Raw genomic sequence first — 12787 nt, forward strand, 5'->3', positions numbered from 1 at the left:
GGTAAAAACGACAGTGAGGTAAAAAAGGTTAACATACTGAAGACACAGAAGATGAATGTTTCCACTCATTTAGCAGATACTGACTGAGCCGCATGTTGTGCAAGTACTGAGCATGTGGTAGCGAACAGAACCAAGTCCCCACTCCCTTGGGCGGGTGTCCTGTTGGCAGAGGTCACGGGACCGGCCTTCCCAGTTTCCTTGTGCCCTGGTCCTGCTTACTGAGTCAGGCCAGCGCTTCTCAAGCCAGCTTGCAGCCATGCCCTCCCACCCTGTTCATAGGCACCTCCTGAAGTCAGGAGTGTGGGTCACACCCTTGCTCACCCAGCTCTGCATAGACCTCACACTTGGTCTGGGACAGGGTGTCAACACCATGGTCCCATAACCACATCATTAGACCATCTGTTGTGTGCCACCATTTCCGCTCCTGAGTTGTGCTTTTCTCCCCGTCTCTCTTGCAGCAGATCCCGTGCCCGGGCTCGAGGAGAAAGCAGCAGGCGTTGGTGCTTCAGAGGGGATGTTCCTCAAGCAGCTACCTCACCCCACACCCACCCTGCAGACTGACTGTGCCAGGCGGAGCTCACCGCAGGGCCGGGACCTGGAGGCCCCAGAGCACAGGAGTGAGCCCTCAGAACCTGGAGACGGCTGTAAAGCCAGTGTGGGCAGAACCGCCTGGCCCTCAGGGGGCAGCTTCGCCAGCCCAGTCGCCCAGGGATGCACCCTGGCAGACCGGGGAGTGCTGTCTGAAAATGGAGTGAGGGTGGAAGCTGACAGCCAGAGCCGAGCGCTGCAGGAGGCTGTGCTGCCCACGGAGCCTGCCTGCACCCCCCTGTATGTGCCCGGCCTGGAGTACCCCGGCTCGACTGCACGGTACCACCTGGGCCCAGGCCTGCCAGCAGTGGGCCCCGTGATGGGCGGCAAGCCCCCGGCCCCGCACCCTCAGCCTTTCCCCCCACGGGCGTTCCAGGCTCCCGACCCTCATTCTGGAGTCTTCCCCCGATACCGCCCCCCCCAGGGCATGCGGTATCCCTACCAGCACCCCCCGCAGCCGTCCTACCCCCACTATCAGCGGACTCCCTATTACCCGTGTCCGCAGGGCTTCTCGGACTGGCCGAGACACGTCCCCCCGCCGGGAAGCCCGGGTGGGCCCCCGCCGGCCCAGCCTGCCCCCGCCAGGCCCCTCTTCTCCGACAAGAGCGCCGCGGCTGGGCTGCGCGGCTGCGAGGCCCTGGGCGCCGCGCTGACCTCCCCGACTCGGGCGGACACCGTGGCGGCCAAGAGCGCGGACGGCCAGAACCCCGGCCCAGAGGAGAAACAGGACGAGTCTGCCGAGAGGCCAGAGAGTCCCAAAGAGTTCCTAGACCTGGACAACCACACCGCGGCTACCAAGCGGCAGAGCTCCTTGTCAGCCGAGTACCTGTACAGGACGCCCCCGGCTCCCCTGAGCTCAGGGATGGGCTTCGGTCCAGCTGCCTTCCCCCCGCACGGCGTCGTGCTGCCGCCGGGGCCGGCTTACCCACCTCAGCGGCCGGCCAGTCACTTCCAGCCCAGGGCCTTCTCCTCCCCCGCGGCGGCTCCCCCACCGCTCCGCCCAGGGGTGGCCCAGCCCAACGGCCTGTCCCCAGAGTGCCCCCTCTACCGCTGCCCGGAAGAGGGCCTGGGCCACTTTCAGGCTGTGATGATGGAACACGTGGGCACTGGGAGTGGATCGAGGGCGCCTTTCCAGGAGGCGTACAGACCAGCAGGGTAAGGCTGCGGCAGAGCGCCCTCCTCTCATGTCGGTGCTCCGGTGAGAAATGGCCTGGGGGTGGAGGCAGGCGGCAGTGCGGGCTCAGGAAGGTGCGTGCTCGTTGGTGCTGAGGACACTGGGAACACACGAGCTCTGGCGCCCAGTTGTGTCTGGCGTTTGCCCTCACGAATGGGAACTGGCATCTAAGTGACTGGTTAGATTTTGGGGACTTCGATGGAACTCGGGCAGATGCTCCCAGCAGGGGTGAATGATCACAGCTGGGCTCCCAGGCCTGCTCCTTGGCCTAATATTGAACAAAAAAACGCTCCCGAATTAGAAAATGTCTGCTGCTGTCCCCACCAGCATTCTAATAGTCATATTTTGACACCCAGTGATATGTGATCCAGGAAGTTTTCAAATCAAAGTTACAGAAGTCTGCTCTTAAAACCAGTACCATCCAACATGAGAACCCAAGCGCCATCCCCAGTGCCAGCCTCAGAAGGCCTTTGCTCAGGGCCCTCTCCTCCAGTTGGTGCTTGGCTGTTTTGTGGATGCGTCTTTGCCCTTGATTCTAAGCCACTGGGAAGTAAGCTGCGGTCGGTGTTTGTCTCCTGAGGAGGCAGCGGTGTAGCTCAGTTTGATTTCTCCGCTTTTTCCTTGAGTGCCCTGATGGCAGAGGTTTTTGGTTTTATTTTGAGTTTTCCCCACCTAGGGTCCATTCAAGGTTCACGGACATTTGGTGCCTGTGTCTGTCTAGTCTCTTGATTTACAAGCTTGGTTTTACTTTCTCTGTTTTTTCAAGACTCAAGGCCAATTCACTCCAAAGAGTGCCGCCTACTCTGGACTCTCATTGCTCCCGAATGTTAAGGGTCAGGAACACCGAGCAGGTGGTGTGAGGCACAACTTGTCCATCACACATCTTGGGTAGTTAAGGCAGTAACTGCGTGTAGTTTTCACCATTAAAAGTGTTTTTTTTTTGTGGTGAATGTGTCTTCACTGATTGCTAACCACTCGTTCCTTCCGGCTCTAGAGTGCAGACGCACCCGGTCCAGCCCCAGCCCTCGTTCCCAAAGACACCAGCAGCTGCGACAATGCAGGAGGAGCTGCCACCGCAGAAGCCCCCAACGCTTCCTCTTGATCAGGTCGGACTTTTCAGAAATCAGAGCTTTGCTTGTGCTTCCAGGGGCAGGAAGTGAGCTCGTAAGTTCACGGCTGCTGATGCAGGCCTCAGAGGTGGTTTCCCTTCTGTCTCCACAAGGCGGGTCCTTCTTTCCTGTTGTCTTGGTACTGGCTGTTCAGGGATCTTCCAAGCCCCCTTTTCCCAAACTAGCTGTCCACGTTGCTTTGGATGTCATCTCTTGTCGGTGTGACCCTCCTCAGCAACTTCCCACAAGATGCTGGTCCAGCGTCAGGTTTTAACACTGGTACTGCTTCCTTGTGGGACACTGAGCGGAGAGCACTCCTCTCACCCCTCCGCAACTTGATGGGCACCCCCGTCACTGCTGCCAGCTGGGCTGCAGTTGGTTCCCCCCCGCCCCCCGCCCCCAGGACTAGTTGAGGAAGCAGATCAGGCCATTTTCCCAGATGGAGGAGCACGTGTGCAGCGCCTCTGCTTGATGGTTTTTAACAATTACCATGTGTTAATTTTGTTTTAATTTTGCTTCTCTCAGAGCTAGTCCACGGAGGAAACAACCCCAAGGAAACCGAAAGCTGTACAAGATGATCGTGGAGAACGAGGGTACCACCCCGCCTGCCTCCCTGTCACCAGCACCGGCACCGCCTCGCGGCCGGAGTCTGGATGCCCCTCCTCCCTGAGGCGCCGCTCGCCAGGTCCTGGGCGAGAGTGGAGAGCAGAGGGGCTGGACTCTGGCTTTTCCAGACCCCGAGACTCTTGTTCAGGGGAGATCGTCCTAAACTTGGGGGGGTGCTGGTGAGCTGTCACGGGCAGCTATGCTCAGGTATACATTGGGGAAGGGACTACTCATTGTCTTGATGTGTTTGGAGCTGGGTCCAGTTTACAGAGTTTTTCCTGTTGCCTTTAAGATTTCGCTTTTTGGTGGTGAATGTATTGTACATACAGGAGCAGGTGGGGGTGGAGTCTGGCCTGCGGGCACACAGCCCTGCGTGACCCTCCGCTGTTGACAGCCCTGTCCCGCTCACCCTCGGGGGGCTGGATGTGAGGGCGGGCTCCTCCCCTCCAGCTGTGGGGGAGGGGGAGGGGCAGCTGCAGCACCTCTTGCCCTGTCCAGGACCGCATTGCCCTTCCTGCTGGGCCAGCTGCCCTACCAGGTAGTTGTACACCAAGATCAGGAGCTGGGGTCCCATGAGAAGGTCAGGGGCTGGGTCCCCATCACAGCCCTGCTGGGACTGTGGGCCAGAAGGCATCACACACAGCTTCCTGGCACCAATCAGTTTGTGGACATGACTACTCAGGTTTGTATATGTTTAGTATCAATAAAGAAACTGCACAGTTTTGAATAGGAAAAATGTATTCTAATAGATTTTGAGCTTGAATTTAGGAATATTTCAGTATATATAGTTTTATTCATTTTATGTGAATCATAGTACAAATATGTCATGGTGATTTAAAGTAGCTATCAGGAACAAGTTCTTGGAAATCACTTGTCTGTGATAGGAAACAGTTTTACAGTATTAAATCACTTTGTTACAGTTTAGAAGAGAACTACAGTGGATCCCCATTCAGCACTCTGATTTTAGCTGAGGTGCCACCAACCTTAGGGCTCTTATGTTTTAAACTTTTGAATGTCCCACAAAGGAAAAAAGAGAGAAACAATTAAGGAAGATGCCCTGAAATTACAGATTTTTTTTTTTTTAATGGCATATTTTTAAGCCTGCTCTTAGGATAGTAGAAAAGCTTCCGTAAAACAGTGGTGGACCTGTGCTTGTTTCCTCTAAATTCAGCTGTGTGAGGAGCCAAGTGAACCTTCCCCTCCAGTTCCCACGTCCTTGGTGGAGCTGGAATACACATGGGCTCCAGCTCTAAACTGGAGGATGCTGCCCCCTGGGTGCAAATGGCTATGCAGGGTTGAGGGCTAGGAACACAGAAACACAAATTTTTCTCTTCAACTTGAAATTTGGTGTGCTTTGAAGTGAATGAGTTTGGGGGTGGTGTTCTCCTGCAAGCCTAGTTCAGAGACCAGTAAAGGGCTCTAGGCAGTCTGGGTCAGCCTTTGAGCTAGGAGGCTGGGGAGGGGGCGAGGTTGAGCCTTGGCTCCCCCCCCAGCCCCCACCCCACACCTGCAGGGCGAAGTCACCGAGTGAAGCACAGAGTTCAGTCCTGCAGGGTCCCAGCCCTGGGCAGGTATGTCCCCACTGTCCCCAAGCAGGGCCTCTGCAGGTGCAAATGCACAAGGCAGCCAGGTGTGAGGGGGTCTGTGAGGGGCCTTCTTGGGACCCCTGCCACCTGTCAGGTGCCTAGGAGGACAGCCAAGTCCAAGGCTCACCTGGTTAGGAACTTTCCCCCAGACCCAGAGACAGAAGTAGAGCCTCTTTGGAAGGTCTCTGGTCTGAGTTTGTTTTTCCCCTCACATTCTTTTCATTTAAAAAGTAGCTGTTGAATAAAATTTGCTATTGTTGAACATATTGTTTACTATTGTTGAGGAAAAACTAGGACAAAATATGCAGGTCACTGTTCATAAACTTTTCTTCCATACCCCCTTTTGAAGGCAAGTGACATCAAAGCCGATTTGTCTGGCTCACCTCATGGGAGACACTTGCACCCGGAGTCAGGGTGTCGTTTCTCAGAGCCCCAGGCAACTGTCTCAACTGTCTCATGTTTGAAAACCTTAAGACCTTAGCTTGCCGGCCCACAGACCTTGGACACGTCCTTGGGGCTGAGCATTTGGGTCTCTGTTCCTCGGGTTCATCTGCTGTGTCATCATCACTTAGTTCCTATGGGTCCAGGAGCGGGCTGTGTGCATCCAGGACTCCCGAGCATCACCTCTTAACTTTTCTTTTTGATGTAAGTTCCAGTCTATAGCTGCCCTGCTCTCCAGTCATGGTTTAAAATCTCATAGGAAGCCCCCACCCCGCAGCTCCAAGGCGGGGGCCGTCCGTGTCCGAGTGCGCCTGGCTCGGCGCCCCATCCAGGCTCCCATGTAAGTCAGGGCCGAGCCCCCGGCTGAGACCTGCCTCCTGCTTGAAGGGTTGCACTCCGTCCCTGGGATGCTGGGCCTTCCCTGCTCTTTGTCCATCCCCTGTGAGGGCAGCATGAGCCTGTCCCCACTGTGCCTCACAGACCTTGGCTGAGCACTGGTTTCCCCCATCTTGCCCAGACCCCAGGGATGTCATCAGAATGCCTCAAATCAGCTGATTGTCCTGTTTCTGGAAAGGGCGGGTGGGTTCAGGAGTGAGTTACTGGATGCCGCACCCCTCCCCGGATGGGGGTTGTGCCCAGTCGTCCTGCTGCAGAAGTCTGTGAACTGTCCTGGCCAGTCCTGGAGAGGGGATGCTATTTATTTTTATATCGTGTATATTTTGTCTGGTCTGCTGAGTCCCTGTCTCACTGAGAGCCACGCTTACCTCAGTAGTTAGTTGCATACCGTGTGTTGGATAATTTTTTTAAAGAACTTTTTAAAAAGCTTTTTGATCCTTGGAGGTCTGTAGATTTATTTCCATATGAACTGGTTATTTTGTATAAAGTACATTCTAAAATAGCAAGGCTCTGATAAGTGTGAGTTGTGTGTGTCCTGTGTCACTTTTATCCTATCATGGGGCCATCTCCCATCAGAACAAATGTATGAATTAGGACCCAATGCCCTCTCCTGAAACGGCAGTCCCATCTCAGCCCCCTTGGTTCCTGGGGGCCAGGCAGGGTACTGATGGGGCTGTGGGGCGGGCTCTGTAGACATCCTGGCTAGCCAGTGGGTTCAGGCAGTATAGGATCAAATCCTCTCCTTAGCTGGGCCTGTCCACACCCATCTCCTGTGTCCAGCCCAGAGCCCTCCTCCCCTCCCCAGGCCTTGGTACATATACCGTCCCAGACATATGTGTTACACATGGGTTTTGATCTCCCCAAACCCAGATTGGGGCTGCAGGTCAAGTGTGCAGCTGGGACAGCACCAGCCTGGAGCCCTGTGAGTTGCAGCAGCCAGAAGTAGGGGCTACAGGTCTGAGTAGTACTTGCCTCCTTGCTCAGTGCTTGAGAAGGGGAGAATGGAGAGAAAGTTGCCACCTTATTATCACTTAGCTACATCCTAAGACATAAAATTCCTGCCCTATCTTATCCAAAATAACTGTTCTTAGAAGTAACTTTTCTCAGAAATCCTACCACAAATAGTCCCAGTCTCTAAATGTGCTCTCCCCTAGGTTTACCACTTTCTGGGTTGTCACCATCGTGACTTCCAATTGTCAGATTGTCACCATTGATATATTATTGCTGTATCAGCTAACATGTTTGTGACCAGTTGTTACTGTTTGAAAACTGTTCACAGTGCAATCAATTCCCCATAAAAAGCATTTTTCCCCATAAAACATCAATCACATTTTCTGTTTACTTGGATTTCCATGTTTCTTGCAACAAAAAAATGAAATTTAAACTGAAAGCTGTTAGTCTAGAATTTGACATTATGTCTCATTTAGTCCTCTTGTCCCTTTTGCCCCAGAGCGACACGTGGTCGGGCCCTAGCCTGGCACCCTGTGTAGTCGTGACATGTTGCTGGACCTAAGCAAACCAGCATCACATCCTGAATAAATGTAGACTTTGATTTCTAACCTTGATTCCCAACTGGAACGCTGCCTACTGTGACAGAATTCCCACACAAAGGCCAGAACATTGTGACAGTTTTAACCAGTGATTGAATTATTTTAGGAGGAACTTGGCTCTTAGCTGAGTACCCTTTAGGGTGTTGCCCAGATTTACTTCCTTGAGATCAAAACAGTGTCTTCCACTGGTCAACTCTGTTTCCAAACCCAGCATGGAGGGTGGTGTTAAATCTAGCAGTGTTACTGTTTGGCATTTGCACTTGTTAAGCCCCAAGCACCATGCATGACACCAGCGGTATCCTCCTGTGAGCTGCTTGCCTCAGACTGCAGCATGAAGAGAAATTGGGAAGGTCAAGGGACAGAAGCCAGCTTTGACTTACCAGTGCACCCCAGTCTCGGAATTCTAATGGGACTTTCTTTTCTTCTTTCCCGGGCCAGGGATCAAACCCGAGCCACAGCAATGACCCGAGCTGCTGCACTGACAACGCGGGATCCTTAACCCACTGTGCCACAAGGGAACTCCTGGTGAAATTTCCCATTTTGACATTTGGAAACATCCAAAGATCTTCTCCTGTTAAACAGTAATGTCTTTTTGTCCCTAAAGCTATCCCTGTCATTGGGAGGAAAGGTGTCTTAATTAATGTTATAAATGCATAGCATGGTTTTTCCTTTGAGTTTTTAAGTCCCCTTTCTGCTACACCAAGGCTCACTTCTCTAGGAGCTTCCTTAGGCAATTTTAGCAAAAATAATCAGTGCAAGATGGGAAATACTTGGCCAAGAAGGCAGCTGGAAAAGCCCTGGATTTGGCTGTTGCGTGCTGGGTACCCCACCCCTTTGCATCCCGAGAAGCCGTCCGGCTTCAGGAAGCTTAGGTTTGATCCCCATTCCGGACAGCAAATGGCAAGACAGAGTGGCTGCTCTAGCCAGTTAAGGCTGGATGTGTTATGGTATTTTTTTGTTTTTAATTTTATGGCCGTATAAGAGGCATATAGAAGTTGTTGGGCTAGGGATTGAATTCAAGCCACAGCTGCAACTTGTGGCAATGCCAGATCCTAACCCACTGTGCCACAGGGGGAACTTCTGGATGTTATGTTTTAAAGCCCTGGAATTGGTCCCTTGGGATGTATGCAAGGCTTATGCTTTAGGAAGGAATTGAGTTGGCAGTGGGAGGTGAGGACGCATCCCAGCCCCAGGAACTGAGACGAAAACGAACGGACTCATATCGAGGTCTGGGTAAGTGTTTATTAAATGCCTTCTAGGTGCCTGGTGTTCACATTGTTAGTAACAGGGTGGAAGGAAAAATAGTCCACAAGGAGAGAAACAGTGCAGAAAAGCTATGCAGAAGCCAAGTGCAGGCTGACCTGATGGGGGAAGGAGTGTACCCTCCCTGGGGCGGCCCTGTGGCCCAAGGGCAGGGACCTCGTTTCAAGGCTGGTTTTCTTTGAGCCGTTGTTCGGTCTTGAGTTCCTCTCCCCCTCACCCCAGCTGCCCTCACTAGGCTGAACTAAAGCGATGCTGACAGAAGGCAGACACCACTCCAAGCAGAGAGCCCAGGGTGCCCCGGGCCTTGGGGGAGGTGCCCCAGTGCAGTGTTCCCGAGTGCCTCTGGACAGCAGCCTCTCCTGGGGACTTGTTAGTGCAGATGCTGGCTCCCGGCCCAGGCTCCCTGGGTCAAAGTGAGGCAGCTCTCGGGGGTTTCCTGATGCAGGCGGGAGTTTGGGGGCACCAGCCCCGAGGTACACTGACTTGAGCTGGTCACACATTCTGCTCATCACCCCACTCTTGTTGGCGTGGACTAAGGCCACACGCACCTTCCTCAGGCTTGTGGAGAGACGGGGGCTGCGGACGGCGCAGAATTGAGGAGCTCCCTCACTGCCCATCTGCCCTGGCCTCCTGACACCCGCCTCTGTGCCACAACCACAGCTGCGGTTGCCGATCTGGGCTGCTCATCAGAGGTCTGAAAACCTGAACTTTAAAGAAGTCAGATGTCTGGGTGCTGGGATCTTTCAGAGCTTTGCTGTTAACAGCTGTACAATCAGCACTGCAGGCCACACTCTCCAAACTCGCAGCTCCTGTTGCACACGAATTATCAGGGGATCTTGTTTAGAGGAGACCTCCCCAGGTGGGTGGTGTTGAGGCCCATGTTGAGTGAGTGCTGGCTGTGACCCGTCCCCTCTTCCCCACCTGCTCTTCGAACATCCTCTGACTTCCGTGTGCTTTTCCAAATTTTCATTTTTTCTTTTTTTTTTTTTGGTAGCAGCCATAACATGTGTAAGTTCCCAGGCCAGGGATTGAACCCTCACCACAGCAGCAACCCAAGGTGCAGAAGTGACAACATTGGATCCTTAACCTGCTGAGCCACAAAACCCTCTTATATTTTTTCTTTTCTGCCGGTAATGTCTCCTCCCCAAAGCAAAGCCACCATGGCCTCTACTCCTGGCCACACCCCTCTCCTTCAGATGCCCCCTTTTGTTATAAAAATAAAAACTTTTTTGGCTGCACCTGCAGCCTGTGGAAGACCCACAGCAACCTCAGCTCTTCCCAGAACTGGACTCACCCAGGCCTCTCCCAGCCCCGTTCCCTCCCTTTCTCTCCTCTGGATGCCTCCTCCCTCGAGATGCATGACTTTTGCTTGTGATGCCAGTTGTTGCTCTGTAGCTAGCAGACTGTTCACCTTTGATCCTCATATGCTCTTGCCCTCTCAAATTGTGTCCTGCTGTTTTGTGATTTTGTTTGGCAACGTTTAAATTTTTCAGTTAGTAAACAATTTACAATTTTATTTCCAGACTACATCTTGTCCGTTGCTCAAAAAATCTTTTATCCTTTATTATAATTCACATTTAGTGAATTGCCCTCCAGGGCCACTCATTTTAAAATGTTCAGTTTACTTGCTGAACTGCTCACCTCTTTTTTTTCCTGGGCACACACCGGGGCAGGCTCTCAGGACCTGGTGAGGACAGAGGTGGGCATGGACCTTTTGTACAGGGAGCTTGGGTGGGGGGCCTGGGGGCATGGGGTGCTCTAGAGGTGCAAGGAGATCTGTGTTTAGACGTCCTGGCCAGGTAGGCAGGCCACAGAGAACACACACCCAGTCACCAACCCGGTGTAGCAAGGTGGTTCTGACATTAGCAATGTCTAAGGTTAAGGTGGACCATGTCACATACGGTTACAAATTTCTTCCTTCTGATGAGAAGTTTCAGGATCTACTCCCTTAGCAACTTTCCCGTAAACAACTTAGTGATGTTAATTTCGGTCACCAAGCTGTGCCTTACATTCCAAGAACTTGGTTATCTTACAACTGGAACTTTGTACCTTCATCCAGTTCACTCACTCCCCACCTCCTGCCTCTGGTAACCACAAATCCCATCTCTTTCTCTGAGTTTGGGTTTTCTTGGATCCCGCAAATGAGCGAGATCATACAGTGTTTGTCTCTATGAGTATAATGCCCTCAAGGTATAGCCAAGTTGTTAACAGATGACAGGATTTCTTTCTGTGGCCGAGTCCTATTCTACTGTCTATAATAAACATACATACCCCCACCTTCCTTATCTATTCATCCACCCATGGACACTAAGTCGCTTCCATGTCTTAGCTGTCGTGAATAATGCTGCTTGTGAATGGGGGGTACAGGTCAGCGTATAAATCTGGAATGACTTTTCTTGGGAAAATACCCACTTTGCTCTCCTACCAACAGCACACAAGGGTCCCCCTTTCTCCACATACTGACACTCGTTATTTGTCTTTTTAGGGCTGAACCCGCAGCATATGTCGCTCCCCAGGCTAGGGGTTGAATCAGAGCTGCAGCTGCCGGCCTACACCACAACCACAGCAATGGCAGGAATCTGAGCCACGTCTGTGACCTACACCACAGCGAGGCTGGATCCTTAAGCCACTAAGCGAGGCCAGGAATTGAACCTGCATCCTCATGAATACCAGATTCTTTTCCACTGAGCCACAATGGGAATTATTTGTTGTCTTTTTGATTACAGGCATTCGGACAGGTTTCAGTTGATAGCTCATTGTGTTGTGTATGTTTGTTCTTGGCTGTGTATGCAGCATGTGGAAGTTCCCAGGCCAGAGATCAAACCCAGGCCACTGGAGTAACAATGCCAGATCCTTAATTGGTGCATCACAGGGAACTCCATCATTGTGGTTTGATTTGCATTATCTTGAGAAAATGTCTACTCAGGTCCTTTCCCCACTTTTAAATCAGGAGTTGTATGAATTCTTTGTATATTTTGGATATTAGTCCCTTTACAGATACATGTTGGCAATTATTCCCATTCAGTAGGTTGCTTGTTCTTTTTGGCCACACTTGCGGCGTATGAGTTTGCAGGCCAGGTATGGAATCTGCACCATGGCAGCAACAGCACCCGATCCTTAACCCACTGTGCGACAGGAGAACTCCAGTTGCCTTTTCATCTTGACAATTTCTGTTCTGGAGCAGAAGCTTGAAGCTTTTCATTTGAATGCTGTCCCACTTGCTTATTGTTGCTTCTGTTGTTTGTGCTTTAGGTGACCAATGTTAAGGAATTTTCCCCCCTTTTCTTCTAGGAGTTGAATGATTTCAGGCCTTATGTTTAAGTCTTCAATCCATTTCCAATTAGTTTTGTGAGTGGTATAAGATGGGGGGGTTAGGATCTCTCTTTTTATGGCTGCACGTGCAGCATATGCAAGTTTCCAGGATAGGGGTGGAAAAGGAGCTACAACTGAGCCCTCTGCCACAGGCACAGCAATGCCTGATCCAAGCCACATCTGCAACATTCACCGCAGCTGTCAGCAATGTAGGATCCTTAACCCACTGAGCGAGGCCAAGGATCGAACCCATGACCTCACAGAGACAACGTCTGGTTCTTGGCCTGCTGAGCCACAACAGGAACTCCTGATTTTGTTGTGAATATCCAGTTTCCCCAGCACCATTTATGGCTGAGGTTGTCATTCCTCCACTGACTATTCCTGGCTCCCTTGTCAAACATGAGTCGACTGTAAATGCAGGAGTTTATTTCTGGGCTCTGGATTCTGTTGTGTTGATCAGTTTCCACGTTCATGAATTTAAACAAATCAATGACAGGCACCGGCTCTCTGTGCTTCCTGTTGCCTTGGTGACAGTTCTTAGGGCATCAGGAAGGATGGAATCCAACAGTGGGGTGTTTTCATTGTCCTGGTCTCAGCCTCCCTAGAAGTCTGTTTTAAACTTTGTCTCCTAAAGGGAACCCTCCTGCACTGTTGGGAATATAAGCTGGTACAACCACTATGGAGAACAGTGGAGGCACCTTAGAAATCTATACATAGAACTACTATATGACCCAGCAGTCTCACTCTTGGGCATATATCTAG

The 12787-nt window shown here is 51.9% G+C and overlaps 1 protein-coding gene across 12 annotated transcripts in view; it reads left to right on the top strand.

Annotated features, from left to right (window-relative positions):
- Positions 1-6400, top strand: part of CECR2 (CECR2 histone acetyl-lysine reader) — a 124154-nt gene extending 117754 nt beyond the window's left edge. For 9 of the 12 annotated variants that reach the window (XM_084957185.1, XM_084957186.1, XM_084957176.1 and 6 more), the window contains 3 exons: positions 459-1743; positions 2757-2868; positions 3397-6400. In XM_084957185.1, the coding sequence (XP_084813311.1) occupies positions 459-1743; positions 2757-2868; positions 3397-3402 (1403 nt within the window). In that variant the 3' untranslated portion in view covers positions 3403-6400. The remainder of the gene's footprint in view (positions 1-458; positions 1744-2756; positions 2869-3396) is intronic. The other 3 variants (XM_084957177.1, XM_084957178.1, XM_084957182.1) reach the window with 1 other exon arrangement.
- The last annotated feature ends 6387 nt before the right edge of the window (positions 6401-12787 follow it).

The sequence above is a fragment of the Sus scrofa genome, chromosome 5 (assembly GCF_054392235.1).
Source record: "Sus scrofa isolate SSC_HxYL_T2T_F1_AM1 chromosome 5, Sscrofa_HxYL_maternal_Yorkshire_Landrace_v2.0, whole genome shotgun sequence".
Lineage (NCBI taxonomy): Eukaryota > Metazoa > Chordata > Mammalia > Artiodactyla > Suidae > Sus > Sus scrofa.